This window comes from Salvelinus fontinalis, chromosome 12, assembly GCF_029448725.1.
Source record: "Salvelinus fontinalis isolate EN_2023a chromosome 12, ASM2944872v1, whole genome shotgun sequence".
Classification (NCBI taxonomy): domain Eukaryota; kingdom Metazoa; phylum Chordata; class Actinopteri; order Salmoniformes; family Salmonidae; genus Salvelinus; species Salvelinus fontinalis.
In genome coordinates, this window is record NC_074676.1 from 35,947,107 (window position 1) to 35,970,296 (window position 23,190).

At 45.6% G+C, this 23,190-nt stretch overlaps 1 protein-coding gene across 1 annotated transcript in view; it reads right to left on the reverse strand.

The window, feature by feature from the left end:
* Nucleotides 1-126: 126 nt before the first annotated feature.
* The window catches only part of LOC129867260 (fibrillin-2-like), a 107,490-nt gene continuing 84,426 nt past the window's right edge, over nucleotides 127-23,190 (reverse strand). The window contains exons 28-64 of the mRNA XM_055940549.1: nucleotides 22,707-22,832; nucleotides 22,382-22,504; nucleotides 22,142-22,267; nucleotides 21,686-21,811; nucleotides 20,916-21,038; nucleotides 20,386-20,634; nucleotides 20,174-20,296; nucleotides 19,808-19,930; nucleotides 19,509-19,670; nucleotides 19,280-19,348; nucleotides 19,044-19,169; nucleotides 18,746-18,871; nucleotides 18,442-18,591; nucleotides 18,080-18,151; nucleotides 17,598-17,723; nucleotides 17,140-17,265; nucleotides 13,858-13,983; nucleotides 13,626-13,742; nucleotides 13,323-13,451; nucleotides 12,955-13,074; nucleotides 12,402-12,527; nucleotides 12,041-12,193; nucleotides 11,801-11,866; nucleotides 11,574-11,699; nucleotides 10,263-10,382; nucleotides 9,486-9,608; nucleotides 9,021-9,152; nucleotides 8,697-8,822; nucleotides 8,312-8,518; nucleotides 8,070-8,195; nucleotides 7,833-7,955; nucleotides 6,606-6,722; nucleotides 6,300-6,428; nucleotides 4,885-5,004; nucleotides 4,378-4,609; nucleotides 3,888-4,047; nucleotides 127-3,732 (exon numbers count right to left, since the gene is read on the reverse strand). Coding sequence (XP_055796524.1) covers nucleotides 3,361-3,732; nucleotides 3,888-4,047; nucleotides 4,378-4,609; nucleotides 4,885-5,004; nucleotides 6,300-6,428; nucleotides 6,606-6,722; nucleotides 7,833-7,955; nucleotides 8,070-8,195; nucleotides 8,312-8,518; nucleotides 8,697-8,822; nucleotides 9,021-9,152; nucleotides 9,486-9,608; nucleotides 10,263-10,382; nucleotides 11,574-11,699; nucleotides 11,801-11,866; nucleotides 12,041-12,193; nucleotides 12,402-12,527; nucleotides 12,955-13,074; nucleotides 13,323-13,451; nucleotides 13,626-13,742; nucleotides 13,858-13,983; nucleotides 17,140-17,265; nucleotides 17,598-17,723; nucleotides 18,080-18,151; nucleotides 18,442-18,591; nucleotides 18,746-18,871; nucleotides 19,044-19,169; nucleotides 19,280-19,348; nucleotides 19,509-19,670; nucleotides 19,808-19,930; nucleotides 20,174-20,296; nucleotides 20,386-20,634; nucleotides 20,916-21,038; nucleotides 21,686-21,811; nucleotides 22,142-22,267; nucleotides 22,382-22,504; nucleotides 22,707-22,832 — 5,126 coding nt within the window. The 3' untranslated portion in view covers nucleotides 127-3,360. The remainder of the gene's footprint in view (nucleotides 3,733-3,887; nucleotides 4,048-4,377; nucleotides 4,610-4,884; nucleotides 5,005-6,299; nucleotides 6,429-6,605; nucleotides 6,723-7,832; nucleotides 7,956-8,069; nucleotides 8,196-8,311; nucleotides 8,519-8,696; nucleotides 8,823-9,020; nucleotides 9,153-9,485; nucleotides 9,609-10,262; nucleotides 10,383-11,573; nucleotides 11,700-11,800; nucleotides 11,867-12,040; nucleotides 12,194-12,401; nucleotides 12,528-12,954; nucleotides 13,075-13,322; nucleotides 13,452-13,625; nucleotides 13,743-13,857; nucleotides 13,984-17,139; nucleotides 17,266-17,597; nucleotides 17,724-18,079; nucleotides 18,152-18,441; nucleotides 18,592-18,745; nucleotides 18,872-19,043; nucleotides 19,170-19,279; nucleotides 19,349-19,508; nucleotides 19,671-19,807; nucleotides 19,931-20,173; nucleotides 20,297-20,385; nucleotides 20,635-20,915; nucleotides 21,039-21,685; nucleotides 21,812-22,141; nucleotides 22,268-22,381; nucleotides 22,505-22,706; nucleotides 22,833-23,190) is intronic.

A 23,190-nucleotide genomic window follows, 5' to 3' on the forward strand; every position in this document is an offset into this window, starting at 1 on the left:
GCAGTTACCGATAACTCTTCCTGTAAAATCGATAAAACATATCAGCACATTAACTCACTTTAATCACCTTAACAATGCGTTAATGGGACATTCACCGAGCTGGAAAATGAAACTCCAAGACAATCCTTTAAAAATATAACCCACAATACTTTTATTGCCATTAAATGTCACTGACAAAAGTTTACAAAATGAGGAGAATCACTCAGATTTGACAGATCACACATGTGTACACCCAATTAATGTTAGATTCGTTCCAGCATAAAATAAGAGTTTGGAAAATGAGAAAACACTAGTTTGTCAGGGATGTTCAGTTTTGCCCCAGTTAGAGGTATGGTATGGCTCAATGATTGTCATGGAAACCATCAGCTGGTTTCAGAGAGAGCTCCAGGTGTTGAGTCTGTCTGTGTTCTCTACACCCTCCTGAGCACCTCTAAAGAAATGACATTCAAGTTCTTTTCCCCCTCAAATTCAAATCAGAACTGACCGATTGAGCGATACCAGTGAAGTTCAAGTTTGACACTGAAGCTGAGATACAGTACGCACACGCACATTATTTTCTTAACATGTATTGGCAAATAAAATAATGGACAGACAAAAAAAAGATAAAGTATACAATGTTCCCATGTTCGAAAAATGGTTATGCATAAATATAGCCCAGGCTGTGGGAACAGTGCAGTAACCTTGGATGTTCAGAGAGCAAAATCATAGTTGAGCATCAGAGATAGGTTACTAGACAGAAGCCACGTTTATACCTGGTTCTAACATGCGTCCTTTGTTCTGATCTTGTCCTCATTCTGATTGGGCCCACATTTTAGACAGGTGATTCAAAAGACACATTGTGAACTGATTTTAATCAGATATTATAAGTGTAAACGGGCAAGATCGGCACAAGATCAGGACAGGATCGGGACGAGATCGGGACTAAGGATGTATGTTAGCGGCAGGTATAAACAGGGCTAGGGACACTCACTGCCAGAGTGAGCGATAGATGGCCATGTTGAGTTTGCATTGATCCTATAGGCTTGTTACAGTGTCAACATCACTATAGAGAGACAAACTGTAGAGTGGGAATGCTACTATAGCAGTGTGTTTTGGTCTCTGACACTCAATCCAACCAGATCCCAGATCTGTTTGTGCTATGGTTGTTGCACAAACTGATCTGGGATCAGGCTACTGGCAATCCGCACCCACTAACCGACTGCATTATGAGCTCAGAGACTACAGTATGAGCTGAAAAGGACAATGATAGGTACAGTGTTCTAATCTACTGCATGATCACAAAATGGATGCCACTCTAGGATTTGATTTGATCTTTTCTGTTCTGTGCAAACAAAGCCACCAGCACTTTAAGGCATTCAATCTTGGGCAGCCTTGACGCTTTTAAAAACAACATAAAAAACATCTACATTTCACTTAAAAATATACAATTACATTTTCAAGAAGCAAGTTCGATAATATTGGTTTTCAGCATTAAGACATTACAAAAGACAGACAAACATGAAACATAAAACCTAGTAAGAATGACAGTTTTTGCTATTTTTTTTGTACATCATGTAAGAGACGGAATTATTTAGCACCTTTTTCTCTGAGAAAAAAAGAATTGTGAGCTGATGGATGCTTGTTTTCAGTGAGTTTTGGTGTTCACCTGTGTGTTTGTGCCCGCATTTATGTGTGTTCTGTAAAAATCCCAAACGTTACCTGTCTGTTGTGGTAACGTTGTTATGTACCATTGAGGTTGTTACAGTATGTTTAGTCTCCAGCTATGTTTCTCTATGGGCTGCAGTTGGTTCAGCCATCCAATAAGTTCCCACTACCAGTCAGAATGCCAACTCTCAGAAAAGCTTCAAAATAAAGTTCTGACTAAAGCCGAATCCCTCAGGACCTGTTTGCTGCGTTTCTAAGCAAAATCTCCCTGATTAAATTCAAAGAGCAGTTTCAGTGCATGATATAAAACCACTAGTACAATGTCTTGGCAGTCTTTTGGAGAGAGGACTTGAGGTAGTAATCACCCCTAACCACTGAGCTAGGATCAGAGTACCCTACCCGCGATTCCCACTTTAACCATTAGGGAGATAAAACAATATCTGATCCTGGACCAGTGATTAGGGGCGGCCTCTACCTCCTCTTCTGTCTCTGAGACACTGGACATGGTTCATGCTGAGGGACAGTGTGGCCCTCTCCTGGCCGGAGGCAGCATTACAACAGCGTTGTATGGTGAATGGAGGACATGAGTGAGACACATTGAGGTAACAGAACGCGGGCCGGCAGCACATGCCATCACACCAGAAGGTCCCTGCTTACCGATGGTGATTTACTCCTAGAGTTGTATACTATGCATGATGACCAACTCTACATTACTGTTAAACCTGACATGTGTAAATGTTGCAGTCCTTCGTGTGAAGTTTTTTGACAGCACAATACATTAAATGACACAGAATACTGAGTAGGGCGAAGCATGACCTCTATCCCCAGTGTTGTGATGTCACAGAGATTACAGACAGGCGAGGGACTGCTTGGACCACCATTCACCAACACATACCCTTATATCTCTTTTTGCAAATCAGTGGTTCTTACCTTTCCACATCATCATAAGATTGTCCTACACACGCTCAGATTGTCCTACCCCCCCCCCACACACACTTTATAGCACATTCTTTAGCATTTCAACAATTTTCAGCTTTTTTGTGCATCTTCTTCCATTTCTACTTCATTCCAGAGGTTCATGGATTCGAAGGCATGAATCGATTCTCGTCAGCCATTTTGCGTGTAAAATCTAAAATGGCAGGGGTTTGTGGTCCAAGCACTGCACACCTTTCTGTAATCTCCTCCACTCGTTCTCCAAGTAGAATACAGATGTAGGATCTTAATTTGATCACTCCTTTGTTGCTGGAAATGTTCCTGCACAGCAGGAAATGCAAACTTGTAGTATATTTGATAGTATATCAATTTCCAATTTGAAATTTCAGACTTGATTTGCCCTAACAAAAACATTATCAACCCCTACAAAAATGCCCATTAATTATAATCCACATAATAATACACATTTCCTGTTGCTGTATAACTATTTTCCTGCTGTAGCAAACTGGCTCAAATTAAGATCTTACATCTATAGGAGGGGTGGGTCTGGGGTGGGTAGATACAGTAAGGAGGGCAAGGCGGTGTGTGGGTAGTCAGGGTAACAAAATAAAATACTTGACAATTAAAAAGTGGTGGTTGGGCTGGTTGACTCAGTCTTTCAAAGCACCCTACCCCAATTTGTTGGATGGTCCTGGGGTTAAGGTCAAAGATCAGAGGGGTCATTATAAGGTTAGTCCAGGGGCGGGAAGGAAGGAGGTTAGGGAGGGTTGGAGTGCTTGCAGCTCAGTTCAGGTGGACGTGCAGCTTGATGCGCAGGGCATCTCCTATCTCTCCCAGCAGGTAGTCGCTGTCATGTTCATCCTCCAGCTGTCGGAGGCGCCGCGGTCCGAACAGGGGCAGACTAGCGATCTCCAAGCGGTAGGAGCCAGGGGGAGGTGGCTTCCTGCCCAACCTCAGCACGCTCTTCCCATTGTGACGCTCCAGCAGGCGGAAGTGTTCGCCCTGGTTGCCGTGGGTGATGACGTAGCGCACATGGTGCTCCAGGGGCTCCAGGGCGGGCAGCAGCTCCAGCAGGGGCTCCTTGTTGTGCAGCGAGGCCAGGCTCAGGTTCATGGGGATGGACTCCTGGGTGTCTAGGCTGGCCATGCTCACCTCCTGGGGAGATGAGGGAGGAGAGGGTCAGCACATAGCAACATAACAAAAAACATACATACACACAACATACACATTTATAACCTGTAGATTTGAGAAGGAGTGAGAGACTTCAAAATAGCAGAAAAAGAGAAGAGGAAAGAGAGTAGCAATAGCACCTTGAGGTCGTTGTCTCTAGCAGCGTGACGTCTGTGTCGGCCCTTCTTGCCGACGTCTCCGTTGATCTTACATTCGTAGCAGGCCTCTGGAGACAAACTGTCCTCATCATCTCCCTCTGAGCTAAACTGGTCCTGGAAGCCCTGACCTGAAATACAATGACTGGGGAGACAACAGAAAGAGAGAGAGAAGTCAGGACTCACAGTAGAACTCACAGTAGAACACATTCCTTAACACGAAGAGATACTCTTTCTTGTGGAGAAAATAAGTGTGCCTGTATAAACAGTGTTGTGTTGTATGAGGTTCCAAAGACATTTTTGTGCTGTGACCAACCTAAAACTTTTGAAGTCTTTAAGATATTTTAGATTTTTTTTAAATCTTAAATCTTTAAATCCAAGTTGAGCCATAAGGAATCAGCCACAACCCATTGGGGAAACCCTGGTGTAAGTCAGTCAGTCAGTCAATGTAAGGCTAAGTCTCCCATCCACTCACCCCTGTCCAGCCCTGTAGTACCCTCCAGGACAGCCACACAGGTATCCTCCGTCTGTGTTGGAGCAGCCGAAGCTGCAGGGGTTACTGCCCATGGAACACTCATTGACATCCTGGCACCCACCCCCTCCCAGCTCAAAGTCAAAACCGGATGGACACACACACTTAAAGCTGCCCAGGGTGTTGTAGCAGGAGGCCGAGCCACACACAGACACACCCGAACACTCGTTCTCATCTACAGAGAGAAAGAAAGAGAGAAAGATAGATTGATGGATCAAAATGAGTAAAATACAAGCCTAAGCATGATGTGCACACGGTATCAGATTTAGTTGATTGATGCAGATACTTGGTAAATTAGGTCCTGAATTGAGATTATGACACACATAGAGGACAGCTCCTGTGTCTCAATACTGGGCAGTGACATATCTTGTGGCCGTATGCACCCCTTGAAGCAAAAAGTGTTTAAGTAAGTGACTGGTCTTGTGACTGGTGTCCGTCTGTCCCACTCACCCACACACTGGTTCCACTGGTAGTGTTGCACATAGCCCTGAGGACAGCCACAGCGGAAACCTCCCATCATGTTCTGACAGCCGTGCTGACAGCGATGGTTACTACCACACTCATCCACATCTGAAGGAGAGGTCATAGACATGGGGAAGTTAGACATTCCATAAGGCATTTTGGGTTAAAACTTGCAAAAGTTGGTGGAGTGTATGTGTGTGCTTATGGCGGGGAGTGTGTGTGTGTGCTTATGGCGGGGAGTGTGTGTGTGTGCTTATGGCGGGGAGTGTGTGTCTGCTTATGGCGGGGAGTGTGTGTGTCTGCTTATGGCGGGGAGTGTATGTGTGTGCTTATGGCGGGGAGTGTGTGTCTGCTTATGGCGGGGAGTGTGTGTGTGCTTATGGCGGGGAGTATGTGAGTCTGCTTATGGCGGGGAGTGCATGTGTGTGCTTATGGCGGGGAGTGTATGTGTCTGCTTATGGTGGGGAGTGTGTGTGTGTGCTTATGGCGGGGAGTGTATGTGTATGTGTGTCTGCTTATGGCAGGGAGTGTGTGTGTCTGGTTATGGCGGGGAGTGTGTGTGTGTGCTTATGGCGGGGAGTGTGTGTGTCTGCTTATGGCGGGGAGTGTATGTGTATGTGTGTGCTTATGGCGGGGAGTGGAGTGTATGTGTGTGCTTATGGCGGGGAGTGTGTGTGTGTGCTTATGGCGGGGAGTGTGTGTGTCTGCTTATGGCGGGGAGTGTGTGTGTCTGGTTATGGCGGGGAGTGTGTGTGTCTGCTTATGGCGGGGAGTGTGTGTGTCTGGTTATGGCGGGGAGTGTATGTGTGTGCTTATGGCGGGGAGTGGAGTGTATGTGTCTGCTTATGGCGGGGAGTGTGTGTGTCTGGTTATGGCGGGGAGTGTATGTGTGTGCTTATGGCGGGGAGTGGAGTGTATGTGTCTGCTTATGGCGGGGAGTGAGTGTGTGCTTATGGCGGGGAGTGTGTGTCTGCTTATGGCGGGGAGTGTGTGTGTCTGCTTATGGCGGGGAGTGTGTGAGTGTGTGCTTATGGCGGGGAGTGTGTGTGTCTGCTTATGGCGGGGAGTGTGTGTTTCTGCTTATGGCGGGGAGTGTGTGTGTCTGCTTATGGTGGGGAGTGTGTGTGTCTGCTTATGGTGGGGAGTGTGTGTGTCTGCTTATGGTGGGGAGTGTGTGTGTCTGCTTATGGTGGGGAGTGTGTGTGTCTGCTTATGGTGGGGAGTGTGTGTTTCTGCTTATGGTGGGGAGTGTGTGTGTCTGCTTATGGTGGGGAGTGTGTGTGTCTGCTTATGGCGGGGAGTGTGTGTTTCTGCTTATGGCGGGGAGTGTGTGAGTGTGTGCTTATGGCAGGGAGTGTGTGTGTGTGTCTGCATGCATGCATGCTTGTGTGTTGGATCCTTACCTTCACACTCCAAACCAGTGGTGTCCAGAGAAAAGCCTTTCCCACAGTCACAGTTGAAGCTGCCGGGAGTGTTGACACAGGAGGCTCTGGAGCCACACACACTGTTTTGCCCATTACACTCATTGTTGTCTACGAGAGATGAAGATACACATTCATGAGATTTCATTCCCAAAAAATGTTGGGTTCAAATTAAGTGCAAGTGAGGTGCTTAGGGGAACTACCAGCTCTAAGTCTAAGGGTCCTTTAACCTTTCTAGGTAGTAGAATTGTCCAAAACAAAGTGTGTATCTTGTTCATGGCCACTCACCGATGCAGGCGGTCTGGTGCTGGGTGAAGCCTGCAGGACACTTGCATGTAAACCCTCCGATGGTGTTGACACACAGGAACTGACAGTTGTGCTGCTTGGTGGAACACTCATCCAGATCTGGAATTGAGGGGTAAAAATATGGATTTGTTAATATATTGCGAGCCTACCAGACGAGCTGAATGTCTTATATGTTCGCTTCATGAAAAGCAACACCGAACCATGCATTAGAGCACCAGCTGCCCTGGATGACTGTGTGATCCCGCTCTCCGTAGCCGATGTGAGTAAGACCTTTAAAGAGGTCAACATTCACAAGGCCGTGGGGCCAGACGGAATACCAGGATGTGTACTCAGAGCATGCCCTGACCAGCTGGCAAGTGTCATCACTAACATTTTCCCTGACTTAATGTTTCAAGCAGACCACCAAAGCCCCTGTGCCCAAGAACGCCAAGGTAACCTGTTTAAATGACTATCGCCTCGTAACATTCACATCTGTAGCCATGAAATGCTTTGAAAGGCTGGTCATGGCTGACATCAACACCATCATCCCAGACACCCTGGACCCACTCCAATTGGCATACCGCCCCAACAGATCCACAGATGATGCAATCTTTACTCCACTCCACACTGCCCTCTCCCACCTGGACAAGGGGAACACCTATGTGAGAATGCTGTTCATTGACTACAGTTCAGTGTTCAACACCATAGTGCCCTCCAACCTCATCACTAAGCTCAGGTCCCTAGGACTGAACACCTCCCCCTGCAACTGGATCCTGGACATCCTGGACAAAGATTTGGCATGGGCCCACAGATCCTCAAAAAGTTCTACAGCGGCACCATTGAGAGCATCTTGACTGGCTGCATCACCGCCTGGTATGGCAACTGCTTGGCGTCCGACTGATAGGCACAACAGATGGTAGTGTGTACGGCCCGGGACATCACTAGGGCCAAGCTCCCTGCCATCCAGGACCTCTATAGCAGGCTCCAGCCAACCAAGTCATAGACTGTTCTTTCTGCTACCGCATGGCAAGCGGTACCGATGCACCAAGTCTGGAACCAACAGGACCCCGAACAGCTTCTAACTTTTCTAGTGTTAGCATTTTTCTATTATTTCAATTTTTTTCTTTTTACATTGTTGACAAAGGGCCCGTAAGTAAGCATTTCACTGTTAGTCTACACCTGTTGTTTAAGAAGCATGTGACAAATAATATTAGATTTGATTTGACCCACCTTTGCAGGTCTTTCCGTCAGGCTGCATGGTGTATCCTCTGGGGCAGGAGCACAGGTAGCTGCCCTCTGTGTTCTTACACAGGAAGTTACAGGGCTTGGGAGATGCGGAACACTCATCCATATCTGAAAAAACAACAGGAAACAGTAGTAAGTAATATGATCAGAATGAGGGCCATTTCTACCCCGGGGCAGGATGGTTTGGTCCAAGGCCCAGTAAGAGAGAGAGATGGGTCATACCAATGCAGGAGGTGCCGGTGAAGTCGGTGGTATAACCCACGTTGCAGTGGCAGCGGAACGATCCGATGGTGTTGATGCACTGGCCGTTCTTACACAGGTTTGGCATCACTGTGCACTCATTGATGTCTGCAACAACAGTAGGCAAGGAGGTTAGACAAACACACACACACACATCCCTATCTCCTTTAACATTTACTATCACCCTTCCTCAACCCATTCTCACATCCTCTCCCCTCTCTAACCTCTGCCGTCGGTGGTGTACCCGGGTCCCAGTGGGCACATTCTCTTGTACTGCACTGTGCCAGGCAGAGGGCAGAGCTCACACTGGGGTCCCCAGCCACGTCCGAGGTTGCAGCAGCACTCAGATTTGGTGACACTGTTCCTGTTGGTGGAGCCCTGCTGACACATAGTCTGGAGCACCTCGGTGAAACAGAAGCCCTGTCGGTTATCTGTATGGGTGGAGGGAGGAGAGAGAGATGAGTCAGCAATATGCAGGAGCTGTATATCAAATGTGTGTGTGGAAGGGGTGATTCATTCTTTCATTATTTTGTTTTGATGTGGTTCCATTGAAATTGCATGGATGGGTTGTGCATCCTTCTGCAGAATCCTTTGAGGTGATATGCTCACCGATACACTCCGTTCCGGTGGAGCTGGGCTGGAAGCCCTCATTGCACACACAGCGGTAGCTTCCCACTGTGTTCTCACAGCGCCCGTTCTTACAGATGCCAGGCTTTGCACGACACTCATTCAGGTCTGCCAGGGGGAGGAGGATGAAAGATGAGAGGAGAGGAAGATGAGAGAGAAGAGAGGGGGCGAAGGAGAAGAGGGGAGAAGATGAGAGAAGACGAGTGTGAAATAAAATGTAATCATTTTCAAGAAGTGGCCTACTTCTCTCCTGCAGTGTGTGTGTCTTTGTGTGTATATGTGTGTGTGTGTGTGTGTATGACTCACCCATGCAGCCCTCTCCGTCAGGTCTGCGCTGCATGCCAAGGGGGCAGATACACATAAAGGTGCCAATCAGGTTCTTACAGGACATGCCCTTGGACTCACAGTCATCCAGCCCCTCTGAACACTCATCCTGGTCTGGAGAGAGAAAGACGGAGAGAGTGAGAGATAGAGAGAGATAGAGAGTGAGATATAGAGAGTGAGAAATAGAGAGAGTGAGAGATGAAGAGTGAGAGATAGAGAGTGATATATATATATAGAAAGATATAGAGTGAAATATATATATAGAGAGATATAGAGTGAGATATAGAGAGTGAAAGATAGTGATATACTGTATATATATATAGAGAGAGTGAGAGAAGTAGTGAGAGTTAGAGATATTGAGAGAGTGGGTGAGAGAAAGAGAGAGAGAGAGAGGGAGAGAGAGAGAGAGACTCCTGTGTGGAGGTAGGTTATGGCGCGTCCCCTCACCTCTGCACATCCGGTGGTCGTCTCGCAGCACGTAGCCCGAGGGACACATGCACTCGTACGAACCAAAAGTATTGACACAGCGGAAGGCACACAGCAGGGGGTTCAGAGAACACTCGTTGATATCTGGGGAGAGAGAGAGCGAGAGAGAGAGAGGGAAAGAGAGAAAGGGAGAGAGATGAGTACATGAGCATTCTATCATACAAGACAAATTGTAGAATCTGGAGTCTCTTGTCAAAGACTCCAGCCACCCTAGTCATAGACTGTTCTCTCTGCTACCGCATGGCAAGCGGTACCAGAGCGCCAAGTCTAGGTCCAAGAGGCTTCTAAACAGCTTCTACACCCAAGCCATAAGACTCCTGAACATCTAATCAAATGGCTACCCAGACCAGTTGCATATCCCCCCTCTTTTACACCGCTGCTACTCTCAGTTATTATCTATGCATAGTCACTTTAATACCTACATGCACATATTACCTTGAAAAACTGGTGCCCCCGTAGATTGACTCTGTACTGGTACCTCCTGTATATAGCCTCGCTATTGTTATTTTACTGCTGTTCTTTAAATATTTGTTCCTTTTATTTCTTAATCATATTTTTTAAACTGCATTGTTGGTTAGGGGCATGTAAGTAAGCATTTCACACCTGTCTACACCTGTTGTATTCGGCGCATGTGACTAATATAATTTTGATTTGATGGTATATCATAAGCATTTGTAATTTTCCATGTATAACGTTAAGTGAAAGGTCAAAGGTCAGTGTTTATATGATGTCAAATACCTTCACAGGTCATCATAGGTCCGGGTTCGAAGCCTTCATGACAGGAGCACTCAAAGCCTCCCAACACGTTAGTACAGGTCCCGTTACCACAGGGGTTCCCTATAGAGCACTCATCAGTGTCTGGGGTGGGAGAGGGAGGAGGGGAGGAAGAGGAAGGAGGGGGAGAGGTAGGAGGGGAGGAAGAGGAAGGAGGGGGAGAGGGCAGTAATGTTAATTAATTTGGCCTCAGGTATTATGACCTCTGACAAGAATGTCCTCTTGAAGGACAGTAAATGTAATCATCAACATCATCGGTTTATCTGTAAAAAATTGTAACCTGCACTTGTAGGCTGATGACTGTCGTGTAAGTGGACACCCCCACGGTTGACCAGGCTCTTTCTGAGCTACAGTCTGCATTCATTTCTTTACAGAAAATCTTTGTTGAACTGAAATTGGTGCTGAATGCAGTTGAAACTAAGTGTATGTTGTTTTCCAGAACATTTAAACATTTATCTGATGATTTAGGCATATGTACTTTGGATGGTGCCCACATTAATTATGTCCCTGCTTATTAATATCTGGTCATCTGGATAGACGAAAAGTTGTCTTTTAAAAAGATATTGATGAGTTAGTTAATAAGTTGAGAATAAAAATGGACTTCTTGTATAGAAATAGCTCATGCTTCTCGTTAAATAGCAGAAAGCAAATCATTACGATCTTCCCAGTTCTAGACTATGGTGATATCATCTATATGAATTCAGCTGCCACTACATTAAAGCCTTTAGATTCAGTTTATCACAGTGCACTACAGTTTATTACAGGCGACAGGTTCAGTACACATCACTGCATTCTGTATCAGAAAATTGGCTGGCCATCAGTGAAGTCACGTAGGTTGATTCATTGATACCTTTTTATGTATAAGGCTCTCTTACAAAAACTTCTGCAGTACCTAGCTAACATCATTGCTAACCTTTAGACGTACATGTTACCATACCCGGTCTCAGGGATGGCTAACTCTGGAGACCTCTTTGTTAGGTAAATCAGATTTGAGTTTCTTTGCATCCCATGTATGGATCAATCTACAGAGTTCCCTACAACTAGATGTACCGGTGCCTCTCGGGCAGTTCAAATTGTTGATTGGGGACCTCTTTGCTGAGGAATGTGATTGTTTCTCTTAAGTGTATTTTGTAATTTTGTATAGTTGTATTATGTTGTATTTGTCAATTGTGTAAATGCAGGACTCCCTTGTAAAATAGACATTGGTCTCAATAGGACCCCCTGCTAAAATAAAGATTTAAAAAAATCTTCATCCCCCAATAGGGATCAGCTCACCAACACAGTTGACCCCGGTGTAGTCCAGGTTGTACCCGAAGGGACACTCGCAGCGGAACGATCCATCCGTGTTGATACAGACACCGTTCTGACAGACGCCTGGGTTGTCCAGACACTCATTCATATCTACAGAAAGGCAGATGAGGACAGTTTATTGACCAGAGAGTTTTGGCATGGGGTCATCAAAGAGCTGATGCAGTTGAGGGGTGGCCCAGTCTGTCACTCACCCTCACGGGCGTCCCCTCGTCCAGGCAAGGCTCCATGGCCGTAGGGACACAGGCTGTCAAAGGCCGCTGGAGACACAAGGAGACAGAGGTCAGAGGTTAGATCTACGGACTGATAACAAGACAGGATCATTTTGGTTTAGCTCATATCAACTGGCTTGAGTTGAAGAATGCATTTTTATCACTACATTGACTGGAAAAGTATTGTGTGTGTGTGTGGAACGTGTCGTGTGTGTGACTCACCCTCGCTCTCACGTGGGCACAGCTCGCAGGGGTCTCCCCAGCCCTCGCCTGGCATCTTGCTGCAGCAGCACTTGGCCTTGGTGGTGTTGAAGGCTTTGGGTACAGAACACTTGCTAGACTCAAAGCGGGTGAAGCAGAAGCTCTCTCTAGTATCTGCAGGGGTTGCAAACAACCAAGTCAGGAGGAGAGTAAACAATTGACTACCACCAGTGAGGCTGAGACAGTATAAAAAAAGTTATTACTTTTTGGCCACACTAGAAAGAACACAAGTGCTGTGACTAACAAATCTGAGACTATATTTCCATAATTGTACTCTCTAACATAACCATTTAGTGACTACTTGCAGGGTTCTCTCCCTCACCAAAGCAGCGGCGTCCATTGTCAGACAGAACGAAGCCATTCTGGCAGATACACTGGAAGCTTCCTGGGGTGTTGGTGCATGTACCAAACTGGCAGATATTTGGCTCCACCTCACACTCGTTGATATCTGGGAGTAGAGAGGGAGGAGAAGAGGGATGACAGGAGGGAGAGGGGATGAGTTTCAAACTCCAAGGCCAGATGGTGTATATGTGTGTGTATAAACGTGTCACCCCAACAGTGCACAAGGCTATACGGCCGTTACGTATGTGTGTGTGTTGGACCAGATGGATGGTCATTGACACCCTGATGTGTAGTTGTGAGCATATTATGGCTCTAGCTGTGTGAGCAGGTGGGATCAGTATGTACAGAAGTCATGGAGTCATGTTCCTTGTGGTGGTCCTGTGTGTGTGTGTGTGTGTGTGTGTGTGTGTGTGTGTGTGTGTGTGTGTGTGTGTGTGTGTGTGTGTGTGTGTGTGTGTGTGTGTGTGTGTGTGTGTGTGTGTGTGTGTGTGTGTGTGTGTGTGTGTGTGTGTGTGCGTGAAGGAGACTCCTACCTATACACTGGTCGTTCTGGACCTCGTATCCAGCTGGGCAGATACAGCGGAAGGATCCGTCCAGGTTCTGACAGATGCCAGGAGAGCAGGTCCCAGGAAGACTTACACATTCATTGATATCTGACAAACGACAGCGGTACACTCCTCACTAGAAATACCCTACAGCTCACACACACCAACGCAGGATCAGACATACATTAAAACAAATACTTGATTTAGCTTGGAGTTTGCACTTTTTTGGAGTTTGCACTATTCCATTGGTTCCATTGTACAGGGCAAACTAATGCAAGCGTGGGTCAAGTATTTTAAATTCTTTGACAAAGAATATGTATTTGCCCCTGGTCTGCCTGGAAGTTGACTTGACTTACCAACACAGTTCTTTCCGTCTAGGGTGAGTTCGTAGCCTTCCTGACAGAGACACTGGAAGGAGCCCAGGTCGTTGATACACTGGCCATTCCTACACACCTGACCCACCAACGCACTGCACTCATCAATGTCTGGAAAGTGAATAGAGATAGTTTGATTTCATCTAATCATTCAAAATATGCTTCAAACATTTCTCCTTTACACAATTGAAAGTGTTCCTTTTAACATTTAGCCTGAATTATTCCTAAAGGGTGGTAATATAATTATTTTCAAAGATGTGCGCTGGGATGTGATCGAGTACGTACCCATGCAGTCATTATTGTGCGTGAGCTCGAAGCCAGAGAAGCAGAGACAGTTGTAGGAGCCCACCGTGTTCTTACAGGTTCCGTTCCCACACGGCTGTCTGTCACACTCATCAATATCTGAGATGGAGAGAGACCAGGTGAGACTGAGATGAGTTCATTGAAACCAAACTATAGAGGATCTACTGTGTCTGCTATTGTAAGACTATTTAGTTTACTGGGACTCTTTACTTACCCATGCACATGGTCTGGTCGGCGGTAGCCTTGAATCCGTTGTGACAGAGACAGCGGTAGCTGCCCTGGGTGTCGATACACTCTCCGTGGCTACACACGTTAGGGATCTCCTGGCACTCGTTACGGTCTACACACATTAGGAAGAGAAGATTCATTGATTCATATATCATACACACTTTTTACTTAATTTGTAATAAATTATCTAACTAGGAAGTTCCATGGAGATCAATAATCGGTTTTCCAAGGGAGACCAGGCCAAGAAGGCAGCTCCAGCATTAACTAACGTACTCGGGGAAATACATTACATGGGTCATTCACTTTGATATTTTAAGTAGAAATTCAGCACCAATATTGAATTTTAAAAGCATGTTATATATTGAAGCTCCCTTTAATATAGACCACATGGAGAATTCAATACATCTGGTTTGCTAAAGTGCCAAAATTCAGCATTGACTTCTAGGAAGATTTTAATCCACTTTAACCCCAACATTTCTCCAAGTTTTCACCATCTTTGTAAATCCCTAGTTATTTTGTTGCTTTGACAAAGTCATTTCTAAAGATAATTATTTTTTTTCATGTGATTAGTGATAAATGTACGTCTGTCCCTCATTTTAAGGTCAACCCTGTTACGTGAACTCTCATTTTAAGGTCAACCCTGTTATGTGAACTCTCATTTTAATATGGTGAAACTATTATTTTATTGTTTATCAAAAGAAACATTGGACATTTAAGGTTCTATTATATTAACAAACCTAACCCAATGGTAAATCTAAGCGCTGATGATAGGGCTATAGATCCGGGGGTGTGTCAGAAACATTTTAGCTATTTTCATTGCAGGAATTATGAGCGCAATAGCTGGCGGTGACGCGAAAGGGCTGGGTTTTTATGAATAAATCAATTATAGGTGTGACGAGGGCTTGGCCACTCACTGGCCAATCAACGAGTTTCATGGCTTAATACTGCATGTCGTTGTCTCAAGTTCTGTAAGTTATTGACGGTCTTTGCGTTGTCATCAACTCCAATTCGGCTACATGGGGGCACCGAATATTACCTTCCTAGTCCATTGTGGATTGATACAGTTTATTAAAAGGGGATGCTTCCAAACTTGATCTTTGGTGATGAAAGCTTTGGTGATTAAGATTTGATTCAAAGCGGTCTCAGGAGCCAAACCCTTTATGATAGTGTTGACTACTTGGCAAATGCATTGGGCAGGAAAAAAACTGCCTTCATTGACAGGAGGGGAGGCTCTGCTTGGTTTGTGAACAAATGAAATGGGAAAAAAACAATTGTTTTTTATGTTTCTTAATACAAGGTTTACGGGCACAAAAAGAACATCTCTCTTGTTCCATGAGCGTATGGGCACTGTGCGTCACGGCTGGATAGGCCGCGCTTCCGCTGTCAAAATCCATGCTATAACCAACCAGGTTACCACTAAGACCAGCTTTTGGTTGGTCTTAAATAACCCAACAGCACTGCCTGAAATTGGCACTTTGGCACGTTTTGCCACCCCTCACACCTAGCGCAAGCCAGATCATATAAGACAGGTACATTTCCAATCCCAGCGCTAGGATTCAAATACAGAAAAGCGCCATCTTAAACAGGTCGAAATCGCAAACTAGTGTGCGTTTGACAATTGCGCTGGCTCCACGCCAGCGGAAAATAGAACCCCTAATAGTAAAATCATAGTGTAAAAGCAGGTTATTCTTTTTGCACATTTTCTGGTGTTTTGTGGTGGAAAACTGAGCGGGTCGAGCAAAACATGTCAACCCTGTTACCCATAGATAGACAGGCTAGAAATGTTTTAACAATAAAAATGAAATTGCCACTCCCTGTTGCACACAACAAGCTTCCATTATTCCTCCTGTCACAAGGGGATTTATGGCTGATTTAGATCAAAGAATCCTCAACCCTGTTACGGTCAACCTGTTAAGATCTAAATTCTTGGCCCCCCTTAAATCTGGTGTCTCCACTCTTATTACTCAAAGAAAGAGACTTCAACTATAAGGTGCTTTTTTGAGCTCTCCTAGCTTTGCCGTTGAGGAACTGAAGCAAGCACATTTGTAGTTTTTTGTTTGGAACACAGCCCTGAATCCCCAACATCACAAAATTACTGTTGTTGTTCACGCAATCCAAAAACGGTCCATTATAAATCCCAATCTGGGTCAGGTGGGCATCACTTGAAAGCTTATTCTATTGAAAACATGGCCAACTAAGTTATAAAATACGATATTATAGTGTTAGGCTTTCAAAAAGCACTTCAGACAAACAGATTGTAATTTTGGTATGCATAGAATGCAGTCATGAGTGCATTCAAGTGTATGTTCCGTGGCTAATTTTGTTCACAATATGACAGACAAAGGCTCATTATGTTCAGGACAACCCAGGGTATAACTCATGTCATCCTTGTAACTTTGGATCAAACATAGACATCATAAATGTTGATACTGTAAATGACATGAGTTTTAAAATATGGAAATTTGAACTGCACATTTGGACTCATGGGTGTGTGGTTTACTTGTATGACATCAAAGTGGTATTTAATATAATACCCAACATCTCATCTTTCAGATCACATCGACTTCTCTCCATTTACAGCATTTCCCTCACTCAGACAATAACAAATGTGCAAAAGTAGCCCAATTAGCAGGAGGAATGGGGCATCTTCTTGTCACGGCAGGTGCTCAAGTTTATAACAGCTGTCAGTCAAAACATTTACAGCGTTGTGAAGCGGAGAACCTGAGGTCTGACGTCATGTATAGCATGTTACTGTACAGCCACTAAGCTCTGACGTCATGTATAGCATGTTACTGTACAGCCACTAAGCTCTGACGTCATGTATAGCATGTTACTGTACAGCCACTAAGCTCTGACGTCATGTATAGCATGTTACTGTACAGCCACTGCGTTCCAATTAAGGTGCTTATCGATGACAAAATCTGCCATTTTCAACATATAAGGGCTGACAGGGGCTGTTAATAGGAAGGGCTAGGCACTTACTAAAATATTGATTTAACCTTTTTCATTTTAGCATTCTCTTTATGACAGAATGTTAAAATTAGGTGAAATCAAACTTTTTTTCTGACAAATTCAGACCTCAAAAGGCACCGAATCTCAGTGTTTTCCCATTGTCTAATACACCATCTAACTCTCATACAATTACCTCTCAACAGGGAAAATCACTGTAGTACACGTCACTCATTAACCATTAACATATTCCCTCCAACCCCCTATTGTTCTGAGATGGTAAATTCCTGCTGCCTCTGGGCACAGAGTCTGGACTCACCCACACAGGCCCCGCTGGGGGACAGCTTGAAGCCTGGCGAGCACTCGCAGCGGTAGCTCCCTGGGATGTTGATACAGTTGGCGTTGCGTTGGCACAGGTTGTCTCCACTGTTACACTCGTCAATATCTGGAGGGAAGAAAAACAAGAGCGGGCAACCGTCAGTCACAGTGGTCATAACTGTCTAGTAAAAGCCCAGTGTGAAGTCATTCAGAAGCTGAGGAGGACCAAACAGAACAGTGACAAGGTTGCTGGTTTGAATCCAAGCCGACTAGGTGAAAAATCTCTTCATGTGCCCTTGAGCAAGGCACTTAACCCTAATTGCTCCTGTAAATCTCTCTGGATAAGAGTGTCTGCTAAATGTAAGCGATGGTTTTGTATGTCAGAGATTATATATAGACTGAGTGTGAGTATGTGTGTGAGTATGTGTGTGAGTAGTTGCGTGTGTGTCTGAGACTTACCTTCACAGATGAGCAGTATATTGTTATAGCTGAAACCCATGGGACATTCACAGCGGAAGCTTCCTATCTGGTTGATACACACTCCGTTTGCACATATCCCCGGGATCTCTCGACACTCATCAATATCTGCAGAACAATACAGAAACATCATGCTATGTTAGCTACTCTTTCACTCACAAAGCCCCTTTCTACTCAAGTAAGTCTTCAAAAGCACAATTTACAATAGACACAGACATAGTGGTACCATAAAATTACAATAATGACGACAATATTGATCAGTTTGTGTTGAGCAAGCAGTAGGCCATTATGACCTATTTGACCTCATGACCGGAATTGTTAGGTTAGATTACTTGTTGGTTATTACTGCATTGTCGGAACTAGAAGCACAAGCATTTCGCTACACTCGCATTAACATCTGCTAACCATGTGTATGTGACTAATAAAATTTGATTTGATTTGATTTGATGACCTCATGACCTTACCGATGGGCTTGCCTGTGTGGATATCTATGATGAACCCAGGAGCCTGGTTCCCACACAGTAACTGGTACTCCGCTGTGGGAGAGGACAAAACAATGTGAACTTATGCACCAAGAACATATTAAGACCATATTAAGAACATATTAAGACCATATTAAGAACATATTAAGACCATATTAAGAACATATTAAGACCATATTAAGACCATATTAAGAACATATTAAGACCATATTAAGACCATATTAAGAACATATTAAGAACATATTAAGACCATATTAAGAACATATTAAGACCATATTAAGAACATATTAAGGGGCTGTACTGAAAGTGTTGGAGATAATATGTCTGCGTGTGTTCCAACTCACAGGTGGCAGGGGTAGGGCAGGCTTCACAGGGCTTGTTCCAGGCCTTGCCCACGTTGTAGGCACAGCAGCACATCTTCTTGGTCATGTTGAACGACAGCTCGTTCTCACACGTGTCGTTAAAGTTGCGGTAACACACACTCTTCCTCATATCTGTGATGTCACCAGAGAGAGTTGAGAATGACTCACCATAAATACACAACTCAATAACTGTTTAGAATCCATTATAGTTTATAAACCATTAGTAAACTGTTTATTCACATATATACAGTACTGTATATGCACCACCCAGTGTGGTCTGACTCACCCATGCAGTTGTTTCCTCCGTTGACCTGCATGTACTCAGGAGGACACACGCAGGTATAGTTCCCCAAGGTGTTGTAGCAGGTACCAGGGCCACAGATTCCAATGTGGGCTGTGCACTCATCGATATCTAGACACACACAAACAGACAATATAGACAGTTACCCACAGTACCTACATAATACCCCTCTAACTGTACAGTACTGAATAAGTACCCAACTTACAGACAGTACAGACATAACAGCTACCCCTCTTACAGACAGTATTGACATCTGACCCCTCTGCGACCTTTGCCCTCTTACCCTCGCAGATGCGTGTCTCCTCGTTGAGGTAGTAGCCTGCAGGGCACTCGCACTGGAAGCTGCCGAAGGTGTTGACACAGTTACCACCCTGGCACAGGCCTGGCAGCTCCTGACACTCATCAATGTCTTGTGGAGCAGAGAGAGTCCGGTTTAGTTTGTTGGGACATACTCCAATGCAAACAGAGGAATAATAAGATCAGGACGAGTAGAAGAATAGGACAGAGAGGATGTCTTACCTTCTAGGATGACAGTGATGGGGTTGGGTCTGAAGCCCTCTCCTCCAGGACACAGTGTCTTGTACTCAGCTATAGACCAAAAAATACCATGAAACATCAAACTAGCACAACATACCCTCAAAAGCACAAGTGGAATTGGGCACGATTAGCTCAGATAGGTTTTCCCCCGTATTTTTCAAAAAGAAAATGTCTGTCATGTTTTGGTTCGACCAAGCTTTATTGTACGTACTGGAGTTGATTGGGGGGCAGAGTTCACAGGGGTTTCCCCAGGCTCCTCCCAGGGAGCAGCAGCAGGAGGCGCGGGTGACGCCCACGCCGATCTCAGCGCTGCAGGAGATGCCCCCGTCGCCGCGAGCCAACGTATCCAGGAAACAGTTGCCCACTCGCGTGTCTGAGAGGAGGGAAAGAAACTATTGTTACACTTACACCCATCAACACCTTCTGCCAATCATTCATTGTCTGAGGTGTCTTCATCTCCATGGCTACGAGACATTAGCATTGCTCTGATGCCAGTTGTCTAGTACTTACCCACACAGCCCACTCCAGTAGGGTTGAGCTCGAAGTCAGGAGGGCAGTTACACAGGTAGCTTCCGGGTGTGTTCACACACAAGCCATTGATGCAGTTCACAGGGTCCGCACACTCGTTAATGTCTGGAACACACACGCACAGAGCCAGAAACACACACTTTATGACCAACACTAAATAACACACATAGTCACACACAAACACTTTAACACAACACATACACTCGATGAAAGCTATGCTCTCAGACTGTGAAAGGACTTGAGGAAGCAGAAAGACCCTTGTTAATATGTGGGATGCCAGATTGGGCTGGTATAGAGTGATGCTGTGGCAGAGTTGTCAGTGTGTGGTAGAGGGTGTGTGTTTCTCACCAGTGCAGTTTCCTCCGCTGCGGTCCAGCTCGTATCCGTCGTCGCACACACACCGGAACATCCCCGGTAGATTCTGACACGTTCCAAACACACAGATGTTCTGGAAGTTACATTCGTCAATATCTACCGAATGAAAACACAGAGAGGATCAGTCAGGATCTATGGTGATAAAATGAATCACAGGGTGAAAAAGAAGAGTGTGTCATTCTGACCCTGGCAAGCCTTGCTGTCCTCGGTGGGGGTGAAGCCCATCTCACACTCGCAGCGGTAGCCCCCCGGAGCGTTCAGACACTGGCCGTTCTCACACAGGTTCACGTTGTCAGCACACTCATCCATATCTGAACAGGAGAAGCCGTCCCCGTTGAAGCCATCCTTGCAGGCACAGCGGTAGGAGCCGGGGGTGTTGACACAGTCTGCATTGAGATTGCAGTTGTGCTCCTCAGTGGAACACTCATCCACGTCTATGGGGAGAGAGAAGGGTCAAACAAGAGTGGGGTCACAGTCAGGGTCAGCCATTATCAATGGAGACCCTGGAGAAATTAGGGTTAAGTGCCTTCCTCAAGGGCACATTGGCATATTTTTCACCTCGTCGGCTCTGGGATTCAAACTAGCAACCTTTCAGTTACTGGCCCAACACTCTAACTGCTAGGCTACCTGCCGCCTAGTGGTCACATCTCCTGGTCATAGAGAGCTGAACAGAGGAATTCGTTTTTTTCCCAGGCCAGCACTATAGTGTACTCACCTACACACTGGATGCCGTCTCCCACCCATCCGTCACGACAGCGACACTTGAAGCTCCCGGGAACGTTGAGACAGGCAGCATGCATGTCACAGTTGTGAGCCCCAATCTCACACTCATCGATATCTGGAAGAAATAAGAGAGAGATCAATAGAGGAAAATATGTTAGTTCCTCTCTCCTTCTGTCTGTACCCTGGTTTATACCTCACAGTCTCTACCCTGGTTTATACCTCACAGTCTGTACCCTGGTTTATACCTCACAGTCTCTACCCTGGTTTATACCTCACAGTCTGTACCCTGGTTTATACCTCACAGTCTCTACCCTGGTTTATACCTCACAGTCTGTACCCTGGTTTATACCTCACAGTCTCTACCCTGGTTTATACCTCACAGTCTCTACCCTGGTTTATACCTCACAGTCTGTACCCTGGTTTATACCTCACAGTCTCTACCCTGGTTAATACCTCACAGTCTGTACCCTGGTTTATACCTCACAGTCTCTACCCTGGTTTATACCTCACAGTCTGTACCCTGGTTTAGATAGTGTTTTACAGTAATATCCTTGCTGTTACTACCAGTATGTGTGTGTAGCCCATGGTGCTGTGTGTGTGTGTGTGTGTGTGTGTGTGTGTGTGTGTGTGTGTGTGTGTGTGTGTGTGTGTGTGTGTGTGTGTGTGTGTGTGTGTGTGTGTGTGTGTGTGTGTGTGTGTGTCTGTGTGCATGTGTCTGTGTGCATGTGTCTGTGTGTCTGTGTGCATGTGCGTGTACTGTACCTGTGCAGCCGGTGGAGCCCTTCTTAACAAAGTACCCCAGCTGGCAGTGGCAGATGAAGGATCCCTTGGTGTTCTCACAATCTCCATGTAGACAGATGTTAGGGTTCAGCTCACACTCATTCACATCTGGACACACAGACAGGAACACACACACAGAGGAACATGAGTTAACTGGTCTTGGAGAGGGGACAGAGGAGTTTGTCTAACAGGGTCAAAGAGAGAGAGCGAGACAGAGACAGAAACGAGGAGAGAGAGAGATAGGAAAAGAGAGAGAAACAGAGACAGAGAGAGAGATACAGCGAGAGAGAGAGAGGTGGGGAGAGCGAGAGAGAGAGAGATACAGCGAGAGAGAGAGAGGTGGGGAGAGCGAGAGAGACATAAAGAGAGATACAGCGAGAGAGAGAGAGGTGGGGAGAGCGAGAGAGACAAAGAGGGCGGGAGAAAGAGAATAGTCACCGATGCAGGTCCTCATGTCCATGGAGGCCATGAATCCGTCGTAGCAGAGACAGCGGTACTCTCCAGGCACATTGGTGCACTGGCCTCCATCACAGATATCAGGGCTGTCCTCACACTCATCTATATCTACACGGGTGTGACAGAGTGAGTGTTAACATGACTTCTTTCCATGAGTGTGTGTGTGTGTGTGTGTGTGTGTGTGTGTGTGTGTGTGTGTGTGTATCCCAGTAAAATACATACCAGCGCAGGTCCTGAGGTCAGGCATGAGAGCGTATCCCTCACTACAGCTGCACTCGTAACTGCCCTCTGAGTTGGTACAGTGTGTGTCACAGCCTCCGTTCATAATGGTACACTCATCAATATCTGCAATCAGATGGGTTACAGGTAAGTATAGACACACACACACAAACAAAACTCAAATATTGCCTTTCTGATATGAAAAAATTATCAGAAAAGTCTGTTAATGATCATTTTTGTAACTTACTTATGTCAGGTATTTCCATACACTGAAGTATGCCCCCCCCCAAAGACAAATGATGACATGTCTCAGTCAGTGGTCACTCACCCACACAGCCCTGTCTGTCTGGTGTAACCTGGTAGCCCGTGTCACAGGAGCATTGGTAGTTCCCCACCATGTTGACACAGTGGCCGTTCTTACACAGGTTGTCACTCAGCTGGCACTCGTTCACATCTGGAAACACACAAAGAGGACATGACAGTCAGCTTAAATCAAAGGAACTAGCTTCCACAGTAGACAACATAGAAAGTAGTAGAATATCTTGAGATGACTTTTATGGAGTAGGGGTGTTAACCCCGGTGTCCTGGCTCTATTCCGAAGCTGTCCCTCATACCATCACAGTCACCTAATCATCCCCAGTTTACAGTTGGCTCATTCATCCCCTTCCTCTCCCCTGTAACTATTCCCCAGGTTGTTGCAGTAAATGAGAATATGTTCTCAGTCAACTTACCTGGTAAAATAACAGTAAAATAAATAAAAACATTTTAAAAAGGGGTTAATGTCTGGTTAACTTAAAAATGCATTCCAGATG